Here is a 16317-nt window from a genome sequence, read left to right on the forward strand (position 1 = left end):
ATTTAAGGTCTCACTTTCCACAAGAGTCACATACTGTCTGAGCATTCAGGCATCTCTTCCACTGAGGAACAGGTTTCAGGCCAGCTGCCTAACAGAACCTGCTGGTATATTTTTTTTTGGGAGTTTCCCAGGCATCTTCTAAATCAGGGATAGGCAACCATGTCTGGCTGTGGGCCAGAACGATCCACTCTGGGTCCAAGGCAGGTGCTAGAACCCAGTCACAGCCAGCACTTCTCTTTGCAGCAGCACAGGGAGAGCGTCCACAGCCGGTGCTCGTGTCTGCAGCAGCACAGAGAAGCACCTGCAGCCAAAGCCTCCCATGGCTGAATGCTGCTGAAGCCGCATGGCTGTGGGCTAGATCAAGTGTTCCATGGCCCAGATCTGACCCCTGGGCCATAGATTGTTGCCCTGGTCTACATGACTGTTTAGTAACTGTTCCCAGAAGCTCTGGCCAAAAGAAGGCTGGAGGTGGGAGCCTGGGCCCCAATCACTGGTGGGTAAATGCAGTTGAATGCCATGTAAAATGAAGTGGAGGTCACATCCTCACGGGTGTGGGTGGGTGGTCTTGGTATCCCTGGGCTGTTCAGCCAAATTGTTGCCCCATTTCCTGCCTGTTCCAGTTCCTTGTTGATACAGTGCCTGCTCTGAACATGCCTCTGCACAGTCAGGCACCGGTGTGGAAGATGTCTGCCTTCTTACCCAGGTTTCTCAGTTGACAAAAGGGCTTGGATGTCCCTCCCCCTGCCATGCTAACTATCGTGGTTGGCTGGGGCAGAATGTGCCTCAGTGCGGGGGTTCTGTAGCGAAGCCCCCTCACTGTGGCACATGGAGACAGGGGAGCAACCAGCCTGAGGCAGCCTGCTCCCTTGTCTTGAGGCACCCTGCGCCCTAGCCAGCCATGCTGCAGCTGGCTGGGGCATGAGATACCTCAGCACAGGGGCTCCGCAGTAGACAGAGATGGAAGAGCAGGCCTTGGGCTGCCTGCTCCTTTGTCTCTGCATTTGTCCCGGTGCTTGCCACTTCATTGTGGGTTGTGCTGCTTTTTGGGGGGTTTTTTTCCAGGATTTTTTTTTTTGCTATCGGGAAATCCCAGTAGCAAATTTTGGCCCCATACTGCAAATTAGCTGCATAGCACACTTGTTAATATGTGACCCATATGGTTTGTGGCACTGCAAAGAGGTTCACATTGTCAGAGCCCACATGGGCCTGCACGTCTGGATCCAGCTCTGGTATCTGGTTGCTGTACCATGTTGGCGCCTAACCAAGATGCAGTGGCTATGCCCAGGGTTTTAAGAGTGTGCTTCCAGAGTCAGTGATGAAAAATCTTATTAAGCTTACATATTTGAATGTGGTTTTGTGAATTGAGAAAGAAAAGTGTTTGCAGTGTTGTCTTGCTTCATCTTTTAGCCCTTAGCTCTGCTGGAGCAGCAGCTGGGCTCCTGGACTGTAGGAAACAGGAAGTCTAGATCCTCAAAGGGACTTGACCACTGTTAACATGTTCAAACTGCTGCTCCGCTGCTGCCGAACCCATGAACTCCTTGCCCAGATGTGGCATGTGCAGAGCTGTCTGTCCAGTACCATCACTGCACAGGTCAGGGCCCTGGCAGCCCTGAAACAGGATTCTCTAGAAGGGACCTGGTCCTGTAGACGTGTTTAGAATATGCTGGTGCTTTCCGCTCAAGATGAGCTTGTGGCTTCACGTGCTTCTGAGGTATGGGAGACCAAGATTCATGTCCCAATTGCAGACCTTGTTCACTGGGTGTCTAAGTGGGTGGATAGGGCAGTCTCTGGTGTGTGGGAGACAGGATCGAGTCCCCGCTCCAATAAATCTGTATTTATACAAACTAAAACATCAGCAAATCTGAGACCTGCTCTGTATATCTGGTGTTCTGGTGGGTTTAGGGCACTCGTCTGAGAGCTGGCTTCAAATTCCTGCTCTGAATTGGTCAAACAAGGAGTGGACCCTGCGTGTCCCATGTGCCAGGGGAGTATTTTCAACTTCTGGCTACCGTGCATTCTGGGGTGGAGCGATCTTCCCCTCATTCCATTGCTGCATTGCATAGGGGACCCTCGCTTAGGGCTGCAGACTCCAGCAAGTGACAAGGTGGGAGGTTGCATTGTTGGGTTTTGCACAGTCTGTGTCGCAGAACCTTTTGATGAGTGGAGTCCTTGCCCCTAAGGGAAGCGTAACAGCGAGGGGCAGTAGAGTTCTGTACTAGTGGGATGATCCCAGGGACCAGGTTATCCCATAAAAGATTAGTGGGTGATTTCTCTCTGCACTGACACTGGAGAGAGAGTTTAGCTGAAACATTTATCTGCAGAACTTTTTCTTTGCTTTTCCTGCTTTATCTCATTTGACTAAGAGGTGTGTGTGCATGCGTGTTGTTTTTCAGAGTATGGTGCTCCTGAAGAAGGGGAACTGAAAAGACAACAGCCTTTCACTTTGAAAAATCAGTTGCTAAGTAAGAGTTTTGAAATTAATATATTATACATTTTTGCATTTAAAATCCAGCTGCTACAAAAAGATTGTTTCTAGAGTACTAAAGTTTTAAAGCCAGTTTATGCATGGTACTGGCTTCCTGTTTGTTCAGTCTAATAATGTTCCCAGACCCAATTCCAGTAAATAAGAATTTCCTTCTATATTTACAGTGTTATTAGATTGGTACTTTTGTGTCTGTAACACCTGAAGGGCAGGAAGTCTTGTGGGATAAGGTCCACAGTCATCCCTCAACCTTATGTGTAAAGTCCCAGTTATACAGTTTGGTGAATAATCTGGAGATATTATGCAGATAAACTTCGGATAATTCCTGGAACCTGTCAGGAGGCAGCAGAGAAAGGTGTCCTACATTCTCACAATTGATCCACAAAAGGAAGAGCAGATGAGGTAGTATGCCCTTACAGCCACAGTGTAGTAGATTGGGTTATTTCAATGACAGCATTTCTGGAAGAGGTGGCATGAGGGGGCTTAAAGGGTCAAAAGCGTTTGAGAGCTGGCTGTGACACATTACCATGGGCTGGGGAGACAAAATCCAGAGGAGCAGGATGAAAGGTGTAGTTTTGGCTGATGATTCTTTGCTTTTCTGTAACATATGCATTCAGAGCAAGACTGCTTAAAACAAGGAGCTCCACATTCCAGTTAGGGCTCAGATTCTGTTGATTTAGCCAAATTGAGAGGGGAAAACCAAACCCAAACCCAACCCTCTATTCTGCTGACCTGTCTGGACACAGCCACAATTCAGGGCTTCTGTCTAGAGCTGTAGAGCTATTGCCAGAAGTGGGCTGTGGTAGACTTAGGTTTGAAATCCAGCCAAATTTGTCAACAGGACCCTTTTCTCTTCCTTTTTTTTTTTTTTTAAGCTGTGACAATTAAGTGTCCTGATAAACCTGATCAGAAACCAGTGGAGAAGAAACTACCAGGTAAGAACCGGGATGTTAGCAAGTTTGTTTCAGCAGCTGCTGGTGTGGTGCTTGCTTTTCTTTTCTGCAGTCTGTAAATGGTCTGAGGATAGCTGGAGGCAGCTGCTTCCGGGGAGGCCAGCACAGGTGACCAGCTGAAGACACTGCCCACCTTAAAAGACAGAACCAGTGCCTTTATTCTAAACAACCTGAATGTTGGTTGAGGAATTTGGAAGTAGGATATGAGCCTGGTGTCTGGAGCTTTTCACCTCAAGCCAGTATTGAGCCCTGTTACCATGTGGTGGCTATTCATTGATCTGTGAAAAAGTATGGTGCTGCCTTAATTCCAACTCTTAGTGGGCATCTTTCTGAATAGGCAAACAGTCACTCAATTCCTTCACTCCTAGGCCTGCCCTCTGCAGAGCAGGCTATGAGCAAACTGGAGGGGGCAGTACAGAAAAGGGCAGGTAGTTGCAGCCTCTCTCCTGTTGAAAATTTTTAAAAGTACAAGTTTTAAATGAAGTTTGCACATATTCTAAACACTGCCTTTTAGTCTTGGTACAGTGGGGGGGTCCGCAAGGTGGTGTCCAGGCCAGGGAATCCCAAAGACTAGTCATGCTGTTAACTCCCAAGTTATAGTTGATGCAGTGTTTGTGTACTGAAACAGCAGTAGCCCACCTGCTGGGTTAGGACTCAGATCAGTAAGTGCAAAGAATTTGCCTTCAGTATAGGTCACAATCAGCAAAATTCCAGCTTCAGTTTGGAAAAATCATGACTTGGTTATCAGAATTGGGCTTCTTGGTACCGAAATCAGAATGAAAGCTTAAGGCAGAAATTAAATACAAAAGGATGGGAACTCTGTGCCTGCAGTTACCCGAGTGTATGGTGTGGCTGGGAGAACCTCTTGGTTTCATAGCTGTCACTGACTCCTCTCAGAGCTTTGACCGTTTGAAGCTCTGGGCTTCCCAAGCAGGAAAAGAAGCATGTCTGGATGGTGAAATGTGCAGAGAGAGACACTCTCTGAGGAAAGACATGTTCAACATTTATTCTAAAATAAATGTCACATTTATTATCACAAGTTGCATAAAATCAGATACAGCTTTTACAAAATGTTTGATAGAAAAATATTTGTCTAAGTACAATGTGGCATTACAGGAATAACTCACTATTGCTGTGCCTTCAGGTAAAGCTTCAAAAAAAATGAAAAAATAACCAAAATATCCAGTATCTCTATTCCAAACACAGTGAACCCCTTTTACAAACTAAATTTACTCATTCAAGTTCCATTATAAAAATATCCACTCCCATCGCTCTCTGCATCGGTTCATCATGTAAGTGCATAACCACTCGCAATACGTTTAGAACTAATGAAAGTAACTGAATTCTGCAAACTGCGTACAGAAATGGTTCCAGAAAGACACTTGTCTGTTTGTTCTGGGAAAGCTGAGCCCTGGGGCCAAACATACCAGGATGGTATACCATACCATGTCAAACCAGGAGGGGTGCTAGTAGGGAAGGTGTGTGATATGTGCTGAAGGTCACTTAGGTCAATCATCCATCCTAAACATGAACAGGAAAGAATGAGGCTAAAAATCTGTAATTTGGTATCTAAGGTGAGGAGAGGTTAGGTAGTAGCATTCCAACATGTTACTTATCAATCTAATCTACTAAAAATAAAATAGACCGCAGCTTGGTGCTAGCAGTTCTCCCCAGACCACAAAATGCATGATTTTGCTTTTAGAACTGAATCAGAACCATTTTATGGACTAACTACTCTGCTGGCATAAATGGAAAATGTAAAGTTGCAGGGGCATAAAAGCATCAGCCAGTTGTTCTGGTTAAATACTTGGCTTTCTTTTTTTCCCCCCTCAACAGATTCTATGACTGTTCAGAAGGTCAAAGGATTGCTGTATCGTCTGCTTAAAATTCCTGGTTCAGAACTGAAACTATCCTATGAAAGTTCGAAAGTAAGTTGACATTCAGTAAATCAGTGCATGAATTCAAACTTATTTCTGAATAATACAACTCGTGAAAGGTCACCACTGCATTCTAGAAGGCCACAGGAAGAAACTCATTTCACTTAAAGCACAGCATTCTTCTCACTGTAATTTAAGGCTCTGTTCAACTGCCATAAAACCATAGATCCCTGTTAACTGCAGCCATCTGATCCAACTCCCACTTATGTGCGTTTCAAATGAGCCTGATGAACGTCTGCATTTTTTTTTAAATCCTAGATGGAAGGTAAAGAAATTGAGCTAGACAATGACCTGAAGTCCTTGCAATTTTACTCGATAGAAAATGGAGACTGCATGTTAGTACGGTGGTAATATAAATTTGTAATGGACTAAAAAAGGACTGTGCAACTTCAGAAGAGAAGCCAGGGATTACCTGAACAGAATCACTCTACAACTTGTGCCTGCACGTATTTGTGTGGAAAAACATGGATTTTGTGCAGAGGGATGGAACCGTTTTGAAAGAAACTCCTGGCCTCTGTGCTACTAGTATCTCAATAAATGAGATTAGCAACTCACTGTGGTTTGGTTTTTCAGTGAATTGTTTAGCATATCAGAGGAGCAGAATTTTGCTGGTTCCTTAAATTGGCAGCCTAAATGGTTGTGGAATAGGAGTTTTCCCCTAAGTTCGTGTTGCAGTGGTGCGGAGAGAACAGTACATTTATTACAGAAAATAATATGGAATCCAGAATCGTATTTTCACTTACAATAGGTGCAAGCATCAAGCTGCTAACAGAACTAATGTTGTACTGGAAAAGGCCACTTACATCACTTTGTCTCCTTCACTTCTAAAGACCTTAAAAGCAGAGGACATAAACACAGCATCTCCAATGCTTTGTAGAATATTTAAGATTAAAGGCTGACAGACATAAGCCTGTATTCTACTTAATCAGTAAGAAAAATGGATAGTGCCGTTAGACCAGACTGCTGAATTTGAGAATTTATTAAAAATATCTTGTTAGCATGTTGTAGGGCTTTACAAGTTAAAAGGTAGTGTCTATACTGGTAAACTGCTTGAACCTGCTGTACTTTCAAGTGTGTACCCTTTAATTATTCACAGAGCCATCAGAATTCCCTTTTGAAACTGGCTATATTTGCAGTAGTTCAAGATTTGGTATAAGCAAACTTTGATACCTGGCATCATCTCATCCAGATGATTAAACTAAGTATAAAAACACACCAGAGAAACCCTGAACCCAGCTATTCCAAGCTCACATCGCTGCTGTCTTGATTAACAAATTACATTAATTCTGCAAACAAATATACTGGCCTAGAACCTGGACTTCAGGGAGACTGAGCAAGTGCAAGACTGCACACATAGGCTCAGACCTTACTTAGATCCAGGCTTCAGACAGTATCCCAGCCCAGAGTTAAGTCAGTAGTGCTTTAATTTAAAAAATAAGCTAGTTGGCATTCTGCTGTGTGCATTTATCATTTATTCATTGCAAGAAGTTCTTTGACTTAATAAAAAAGAAATTGCTTATCTTAAACATTTTGGTTTTTCTCAGACCAACACCCACCCTAGAAAATGTTAATGTGGACGGTATCAGTCAATTAGTTATCAAAAGGGATGTGCAAATACATTGCAGGTGGAATTCCCACCATTCACCACCTTAAATATTCCTGATTAGGTAACTCCTAAAAAATGGCCACTGCCTGGCCTCCGCTCTGTCATCTTTCCTCGCATCTACAAGGATCTCCGCACAGTTCCTTCACCCTCCAGAGCTCTGTTAGTTCTTGTGGAGAATACTGAGGGGAAGACAGCATGCCAGACTCGCACGTCTTCTCACACAACCAGAGACTGTCCTGTCAGAGACAGTGAGTTCAATCAGAGATTTTAAAAAAGATTTCACCTTCTACATTAACACTCTTGCTACAGTGAATCAGGTATTTATGGTGTACTGCACACTTGTTACTAGGATCATGAGTCGGTGATGGTGGCCAACAGTATAGCAGAGGGTATGTGCACGTTACCCATTAGACCTTTGCTATGTTTGAGGTGAGGAATATTCATACCAAAAAAAAAAGGTCTGCTCATGCTGGTGGGCCTCTAACTTGGCTTCAACATATATTTGCCTAGATTCCTACTGGCCAGAGGCTCTAACAATGCTACAGCAGAAGTTCTGCCAAAAGGCAAGCTTTTAGCAGCGGTGTAAGACCATGCTTTGTTCCAAATCCCTTTGAAGCATCCGTGAGCAGAAATGAAGCAGAGGGAGCAAAATGGGTTTGTGAAGGCCAAGCAAGCTCTACTCTGTGGTTACAGCCTGAAGAGCCACTGGAGCTGGCACAAAGTCCTAGCTCCTGGATGAAGTAGGGCTAGACAGGTTATTAATTCCTCCCCTCGGGCTAGCTCAGCCCATAGTTCCAAGCCCAGTATGCAGCTAGCTCTGCGTATCTAGGTGGATTCTGTTGCTCCCCCTCCCACCAGTTTTTAGTGAATTTCCCCATGAAAACAAGCTGCCCTTGAATTTTTCACCCTAACCTCCATAGAAAGCTTCTGAACCTGACTGTAGCTTATGGGTAAAAGCTTAATGTTCTCTGCATGGGGAGAACGTCTCCATGAATGTCACAGAAGCCAGCTTCAAATGAGATGCTGTGGTACTGGCAGCATGTCACCGTGGATACACTGCTCCCATATCTCAGCCTGCTCATTTATCTCCATGCCATGCTGGAATGCAGGCAGCCCCTTTGTAGCACAGGTCAGATGTGGAAAACTACTAATGAATACTTGCAGAGGAGCCAGCTGTGGTTGAAAGTGAAAAGCCCAGCATGCATTCGTGAGGATAATTGCCTCAGAGCATTTGCCAAAGACCATGTGCAGGTTTGTTTGTTCCTGGGGGTTAGGAAATGGTTTGCTGTAGAGACAAAGGCCTAGAGGCAGAGGCAGCTTTAGGGGCCGAAGGCGACATTCAGTGGAAATGAAGTGCCTTAATACAACACTGCGATGCAATTAGAATCGGTTGCTGCCCAGGCTCCCCAGATGCACTTGTTTGCTTTTCAGGTTCTCTCAGTTCCTTGAGGGAGGTCTGTTTCTTCACAGGCCCAGAACCCTCCTCCCTAAGCCTGATCAGGATCTAAAATTAGATCCCTTTGCTCATCTCCTTTGAGGGGCCCAATTCTCCAAATGCCCTTCACGTACACATTGGGGGCCAGTGCCTTAGAATAGTGCGAAGCACTGCATTGCCCAGAAGACAGCCATACCCTCCAGGCTGTAGCCTAGTCTAGCAGTTGGCAACAGTTTTCCAGAGGCAGGCCAGAATGAACCAGCTCGGAGAGAAACTCCTCTGACACCAAATGTTGCCATACCCTCCCTTGTTCCAGGCCAGATTCAAGGGCTCCGGACACTGGATCTGGCCTGCGAGCCGTAAGTTGCCGACCCCTGCTGTAGTGTATGCGCTCACTGTCCAGCCCTCTTGATGCTGAGCAAACGTGCAGCTTGCATCACAAGAAAACAATCCCAGTGCTGTAATGCTCAGCCTTCCTGCCCTATCCAAGTAGCACCATGGAAACCAGTAGAGAATGCCCATAGACTTACTCACCTGATATCGCTTAGGCCCTATTGCTGCCATCCAAATGCCCATGCTCACATCTTCACCCTAAAATGACCCATTTGCAGAATGCAAACAATAAACAGCAAAAATTAGCTTCAGAAAATGCATGCACTACGAAATTCGGAACTAAATGATATCTGCCATGCGCATGCAATATAACATGAAATCCTGCTTTTGGCAATGGTAAAATTAATCATCCAAGCACTTCTGAGGTAGTTAATAAGCATATGGCATTTTACTAATTGGGAACTGAGGCAGACAGGTTTAGTGATTTCTGAGACCATATTCCAAGGGCCATGATTAGAATAGGAGCTCTCAGTCCCAAATCATGCATCTCTCCTCTAATAAGCCATGCATTACCCACAACCATCCTAGTACCTGGAGGGGAAGAATCTAACCCCTGGAGCAAAGACTCCAAGCAGCAGCTTAGAGCACTCGAGCAACCCAACAGCTGCCCAATAACCCCTCCAAAAACACACCTCTAGTACCTGGTAGGTCTTTAGCCTTTCAGAGTTACTTGCCAGCCACTGAACAATGTCTTTGGAGATAACATAACCAGACCCACAAGCAAAGGCTGGATAAGCTGGACTTGGATACTCCAATTCTTGCCACTTCCCAGTTCGGTCAACTGCCCAATTCAGCCTGAAACTTAAGATCAAAATAATGATGTGAACTTCTTTTAAGTAATGTCACTTCAGCATCCATGCAACTTGGCTTGCTGTACTTCTGCACTGCTAAATAATAAGCATTGATTTAAAAGCCTGGAAAATCTGTTTTATAATTCAAATAGTCCTATTACACAAAGACTTGAGGTCTGTTGAGGCCAAGCACAAACCACTGAGCACTTTGACTCTGTCTTGAAATTGGAAATTACATCCTGTTTCCTCCAGATGCAGACATTTTTCAGCACAAAACCCAAAAACTTTACCAGCCAGCTAATTTACAGACCATCTGCACTGCTGCTAGCTTTGGTTTATAAAACCACAAATGTACATACGTACAGTCTGCACGACAACACACCCTGCTGCCTTCCCTGCTCAGATCCCTGCCTCTCCTATATGTTGTAAATAGATGACAGGTACTTCCAGCAAACAGGCAGGTAGTGGGATGTTAAATGTGCTGTGCTGGTATCAGCTTCACCAGTATCAACTGATACTCTCTTAAAATGTAGCAAGCAAGCAAGGGATGCTATTTATTCCGTTATCCCTAGAAAAGAGGGAACTAATGACCCAGGATCCTGGTTTTCTCTGATAAAAAATCTCAAATTCTCCGATAAACCCAAAATCTGTGATTAAAATTAAAGGCCCCCTCACAGGCCCCCTAGCCCTATGTTGCCCCTCATTTCCCTTCCACAGCCCACCCCCCAGCCCTGCTCATGCCCCCCCCCCCCCCCCCCGCAGCCTGGTGGGTAGGGGTATGCGAAGCTTTGGTCGCCAATTCGATTCAGAGGCTGAATCACCGAATCCAAATTGAATCGGGAGGACCCCGCCCCAAATCGATTCGGAAAAAGATTCGGAAGGCAGTCTTTCAGGGGAACAAACTGAGAAGAGGGAGGGGGAGCAAGGTGGGGAAAGACTAACATCTGTAGCTGACCAGTGACCGTGATCTTTCCCTGAGTCCCCTTCTAATCACTGCTCTGGGGGAAGGACACAAAAACAGCATATAAGCCTCTGTCTGCAGCCTTTCTGTCCCTTTTGTGAGCTGTTTTTGCCTGAGCAACAGTGTCTGAAAGGTATTAGACTGGCTTGGCTTCCTAGTTAGTCTCCTGCTAGTTTGTTTTTGGAAAGGATTGGATACAGCTTACTAACTAGAATCTCTCTACTTATCCCTATCCAATCCATTTTTTTTCAACTTATTCCTTCCCCACAAAACCTCTTATTTGTTCTTGGTTTTTTTATCCCTCACACTTTTTAAAAAGAAAGCTGTGTTTTCCCTGGCAGTGTGATCCATCACTGTGCAGGAAAGCACGCGTGCACGCACACACACACATACACAAAGAGGAGATATTACTATTATTAATTACACACACATACAGTAAACTAAACACAACACGGAAGAAGTCAGACACAGTCTTATGGTATTTCACCGGACCAAGGGGAAAGACAAGTGAGATAAGGATCACAAAGGGCATGGTGGGAATGATAGCCTTCCCAATGTGGATGCTGACTTGGTGCAAAACCAACGAGAAAAGCTAGACATTTATAAGTCAGCAGGACCAGATGGACTTCACTGGAGAGTGCTGATGGAGCTGGCTGAGGTCATTGTGAAACCCCCGGCAAAACTCTTTCAAAAATTGTGGCACACAGGGGAGATCCCTGAGGACTGGAAGAGGGCCAACATTGTGCCCATCTTCAAGAAGGGGAAGAGGAAGGACCCGGGCAACTATAGGCCAGTCAGCCTAGCCTCCATCTCAGGGAAAATCCTGGAAAAACTCATTAAAGAATCTATGTGCAATACACTCATTGAGGGTAAAATTCTGAATGACAGCCAGCATGGCTTCATCGCGGGTAGGTCCTGTCTTACCAATCTCATCTCCTTCTATGAACAGGTCTCTCACCATGGGAGAGAAGGTCGACATTATATACCTAGACTTCCAAAAGGCTTTTGATTTAGTATCCCACCATATCCTTGTGGAAAAATTGGAAGATTGTGGGCTTAACTGCTCAACAGTTCAGTGGGTGGAAAACTGGCTGCATGGGAGGACCCAGAGAGTTCTCATGTGTCATGCTGGTGAGAAGTGGTCAGTGGTGTCCCTCAGGACTGGTGCTTTTCAACATCTTTATCAATGATTTGGATGTGGGGGTGAAAAGCTCGCTGGCCAAGTTTGCAGATTACCCCAAGTTATGGGGGAGCGTGGCCATGCCAGAAGATAGGCTGGAGATACAGGCAGACCTGGACAGGTTCAAGAGTGGGGTGGACCAGAACCAGATAAAGTTCAACACTCAGAAGTGTAAGGTGCTCCATCTGGGGGCAAACAATCCCCAACATACCTACAGGCTCAATGGCAACAATTTCACTTGCACCACAGCCGAAAGGGATGTAGGGGTAGTGATCGACCATCGCATGAACATGAGCCGGCAGTGTGGTGCTGTAGTTAGCAGGGCAAACAACACACTGGCATACACTAACCATTGCATCTCGTGTAAAACTAAGGAAGTGATACTCCCATTGTACTCTGCACTGGTGAGACCACAGCTGGAGTACTGTGTCCAGTTCTGGCCACTGCACTTCAGCAAGGCCATGGAACAACTTGAGAGGGTCCAGAGAAGGGCCATATGATCAGGGACTTGCAAGACAAGCCATACGAGGAGAGGCTGATGGACTTGGGCCACTTCAGCCTACAGAAGAGAAGGCTGAGCGGGGACTTGGTAGCGGCTTACCGCTACACTAGGGGAGTACATCAAGAACTCAGTGAACAGCTGTTCACCAGGCACCCCTGGGGAAGACCAGAAGCAATGGATACAAACTCCCGGAAGGCCACTTCAGGTTCAATTCCAGGAAAAACTCCTTCAGTCAGGGAGTCCAGACTGTGGAATAAACTCCCTGCAGTGGTGGTGCAGTCATCTACCCTGGTGGTTTTCAAGAGAAGAGTGGACAGTCACTTTGCTGAGGTCACTTGACCCTAGTTGTCTTTTCCTGCCTAGTGCAGGGGGACTGGACTCGATGATCTAGAAGGTCCCTTCCAGCCCCTAACAATCTATGAATCCATACAGTAATCAGAGAAGAAGAGATATTACAGCAGCACATGTACACAGACACGTTTTCCAGCACAGAAAGGATTAATATGAAGCATGCTGGGAGGGAGAGGGGCTAAAAGGGGTAGGGGGAGAGCTAGAACTGCAAGTTCCCCTCCCAAACATAGGCGCACCCTCTTTCCTGGCAGCCATGAGTCTTCTGCTGCCAGTGGGACCAAGGAGGTGGGAGCAGCGCCTATTCCTGCACCTCCTCCCCTAACACCAGAAATAGCCACCACCAGCAGAATGACAGTCTCCTCCACCCCAATTTCATCTCCCAGCATGAGCCTCCCAGTGCCAGAGGAGGAGCTGGATATGGAAGCAGAGGACCTGAGCGCTGTAGCAAAAGAAATTCTAGGGACTGAGGAGGAATCAGAGTTTGTGCTCCATGCCCCTCAAAATTCCTCTTGACCCAGGTTTCCTTCTCTGGAAAACAGCACCTCAGAGGGGGTTGAGGTGGAGGCAAGTGACTCAACTGTGTCAGCTCCTCCTCTTGTTGTGCCTCAGCCTGTTGAGGGGAGTAAGGCAGGATCCCCACCCTCAACCAAGAGGCAGGGAGATAGTGTAGTGTGGGATCATTCTGAGGTGGCAGATGATCCCAAGTATGTTATCTGCCAGCACTGCTGAAGGCAGATCAGCCAGGGCAAGAAGGTGAAACACTTCAGCACCACAGTGATGCTGCTGCATCTCAGGAGGCAGCACCTCCTTGGCCTTCTTCCTCCTCAGCCTGGCACCAGTGGGTGTGTGCCCAAAGGAGAGTCCCCCTCTTGCTCCCAAGCCCATGTCCACACAAAGAAGAGGCAGGCCACCCTGGAGTGGTGGGGGAAAGCTGCAGAGGGACATGTGTTGCAAGGGAGAGTGAGGTTACCCAGAGCATTGGGGAGATGCTTGCTGTGCATGGCCAGCCCTTCTCCTTTGCTGAGTGGCCAGGGTTCAGTCAGCTCATAGCCCTATCCTACTAAGTGCCCACATGCACCACCTGTAGCAGCATGGTGGTGCCCTCCCTGCATGAGGCATGCATGGAGTACTTGAAGGAGGAGCTGCGCAAGGCAGGGCTGCAGGTAGCCTTGCACTTCACCTTGGACGTCTGGAGCAGCCGGGGTTGAGATCACACCTACCTCTTTCTCACAGAGCACTGGTGCAATCAGTCAGGCCATCGGTGGACTCTTCTTCAAGCGGAGGTGATAGATGAGTCCCACACAGCAAGGGAGATCATGGTGGCCATGAACCGCATGGTGTAGGGGTGGCTCACTGGGCAAGCCAAGCTCACCTACGGGTTCATGGTCACTGACAATGGGGCCAATATGGTCAAGGCGGTCTGGGATGCCAACTTTGTTGGCATCTGCCGTGTAGCACACAAGTTCCACCTCATAGTCAGGGATGCCTTGGAGGGGAATAGGGCTGCCAGTGATGTCACCATCACTACCACCCAGTTGATTTCAAAATGCAGGAAGGTGGCAGGCTACTTCCACTGCAGCATCAAGACAGGCAAGATGCTGCAGGAGAAACAGGCAGAGCTGAGCATCCTGCAGCACAAAACCATGCAGGATGTGGAGACTCGGAACTCCACAAACCTGATGCTAGAGAGGCTGGTTGAACAACAGAAGGCCATCCATGAGATGGCCTTGCTTGGGGAGAATGGGATCAGCAGCCCCCTTAACAGAGCTCAGTGGGATACCATCTCCCAGATCTTGGTGGTCCTCAAGCCCTTCCTTGAGGTCACTGAGACCTCAGCGCTGGCAATGCCCTCCTCAGCCAGGTGATCCCCATAGTGAGGGAACTGGAGAACCAAATGAAGAAGTTCCAGGGCATCAATGTTCCTGGCTGGGGCAGGCTGCTGTCACCAGATGTGCAGGCACTGGTGAGGCAGCTGAAGGAGGGCATCAGGAAATGGCTGGATCTGTTGCAGTCCAGTACAGTCCACATGCTGGCAGGCATGTGTTACCCTGCCAGGCTGTGGAGGTCCTGGGAGAGGGCAGCAGGGTGGAAGCCTGAGCCTGAAGTGGGCAGCCCTAGACCCATGCAGAGATCTGGGAAGCGCAGGTACCCCTGCCCCCCAGGAACGCACGCAGTTGCAGGGAGCAGCCCCCCCCACAACCAAGCCCACAGCAGGCAGCCTGCCCTGCTCCACGCATAGCTCTAGGAGGTGCGGGTCCCCCCTGGCCTCCAGGAGTGTGTGTAGCTGCAGGGAGCTGTCCCCACCCCCTGCCCCCTGGATGAGCCACCCGCGGTCCTGTTCCACTCCCCACCAGGGCCCTGTGACCGTATGTTGTGGCCATGCCCCAAGCCCCAGGTACTGCCCGGCTGGGCAGCAACCCCAGCCCCTCCCCTGCCCAACTCCCTCCCTCCCTCCCTATGGGGACCTCAATCCCCCCACCCAGACTTACCTGCGGGAGCTGCTCTCCAGGCCGCCTGGCAGCCATGTGCATATGGTGCCTCCTGCCTGACTCTCTCCTCCCGCTCCCTCCCAGCCCCTCGCAGGCTGGAACTCTGCCAGCCCCCAGTGAGCTCTTTGCAAAAGCGCAAAATCCACAGATTTTTCCAGTAAAATGAGAAATCCGCGTTTGCCTCTGGTAAAAGGTAAAATCCACGGTTTTCTCTGTTTTCCTCATGGGAACTGGAAAACCTGGATCCCTGCTAATGACCATTCAGAAATTAAACTAAGTTGAGGGTCCTGGTCATTCTGGAGATGGCCATCTTGCCTTTGAATTGCCACAGCAGCAAGTCTCAAGCTCTCAGAGCACCAGGTCAGAAATCATCTGGTTTCAAACCCGCAAACCTGCCACAGACTTACTGCCTATGGGGTGACCAGAGAGAAATTCAGGAATTGATAGGCAGCAGGTATGTGTAGCAAGACAAGCAGAGCCTCTCCCTCCCTCCCCCAGAGTCTTCTTTCTCCAGGGCCCCAGACTTTCTTCCTCAATCTGGTGGCAAAGCCTTAAACCAAACCAGTGAAGTCTTCAACTCAAAGACACTAACCAGTCCTGTCCTCAGGCCTTGGATCCCAACCGAGTTTCTAGTCCCGCTCCCAGCACTGATGTTACATTAAAAATAAACACAGGTCTCCAAGTCTACAGAGACCCAAAGCTCCCTGCACTCTCTCCCCTGCCCCACTTCCCAGGATATTTTATTGTGGAAGCCTGCTACCTGCCGTGTCCTAAGGTTACTGTTCCAGGGGAAGCCCGGCAGAGTTGGGAGCCCTGATCAGCCCCCATTACAGGGCTCCTAGACAGGCGGCATTCAGGGTTTTCTCCCATGCTATGTGCTGCTCCCCAGGATCCCTCCCTCAGAGTCTGCCACCTTCAGCCCAAAGGTCTGCCATTTAAAACACGGCCTCTGGAACAGGGTAGCACAGCTCTAGTGTTTTCCTTTCTTAGTTTTAAAAAGTGATGTATACAATTCCCTGTACATGCGATTTGTGGTATTTGCTCTGCTCCAGAGAATATTTTGCAAGCTGCGGCAGAAGAGGGCTAGGGAATAGCTAAGTATTTCTTTGAACAGACATGCTCATCTGAGGCAGGAGGCTGAGCGTTTTGTGCAAAAGGATTCTGTGCTTTATGATTCCCTTGCATGATACCAGGCACAGCTCTTCCTCCGACTTCTGTCTGGAAGATGAGGCAGGCT

At 47.7% G+C, this 16317-nt stretch overlaps 2 protein-coding genes across 8 annotated transcripts in view; one reads left to right on the forward strand and one right to left on the reverse strand.

Moving 5' to 3' along the window:
- TBCE (tubulin folding cofactor E) overlaps positions 1–5926 on the forward strand; it is a 50173-nt gene extending 44247 nt beyond the window's left edge. For 2 of the 4 annotated variants that reach the window (XM_059715599.1, XM_059715604.1), the window contains exons 14-17: positions 2394–2462; positions 3358–3417; positions 5272–5363; positions 5631–5926. In XM_059715599.1, coding sequence (XP_059571582.1) covers positions 2394–2462; positions 3358–3417; positions 5272–5363; positions 5631–5723 — 314 coding nt within the window. In that variant the 3' untranslated portion in view covers positions 5724–5926. Of the gene's footprint in view, positions 1–1407; positions 2463–3357; positions 3418–5271; positions 5364–5630 lie in introns of those variants that run through there. The other 2 variants (XR_009455922.1, XR_009455923.1) reach the window with 2 other exon arrangements.
- B3GALNT2 (beta-1,3-N-acetylgalactosaminyltransferase 2) overlaps positions 5370–16317 on the reverse strand; it is a 54691-nt gene continuing 43743 nt past the window's right edge. Inside the window, exons 10-12 of one of the 4 annotated variants that reach the window (XM_059715611.1) lie at positions 9439–9607; positions 8948–9004; positions 5370–5626 (exon numbers count right to left, since the gene is read on the reverse strand). In XM_059715611.1, coding sequence (XP_059571594.1) covers positions 5576–5626; positions 8948–9004; positions 9439–9607 — 277 coding nt within the window. In that variant the 3' untranslated portion in view covers positions 5370–5575. Of the gene's footprint in view, positions 5627–6336; positions 7215–8947; positions 9005–9438; positions 9608–16317 lie in introns of those variants that run through there. The other 3 variants (XM_019479768.2, XM_059715606.1, XM_006267189.4) reach the window with 3 other exon arrangements.

The sequence above is a fragment of the Alligator mississippiensis genome, chromosome 1 (assembly GCF_030867095.1).
Source record: "Alligator mississippiensis isolate rAllMis1 chromosome 1, rAllMis1, whole genome shotgun sequence".
NCBI lineage: Eukaryota > Metazoa > Chordata > Crocodylia > Alligatoridae > Alligator > Alligator mississippiensis.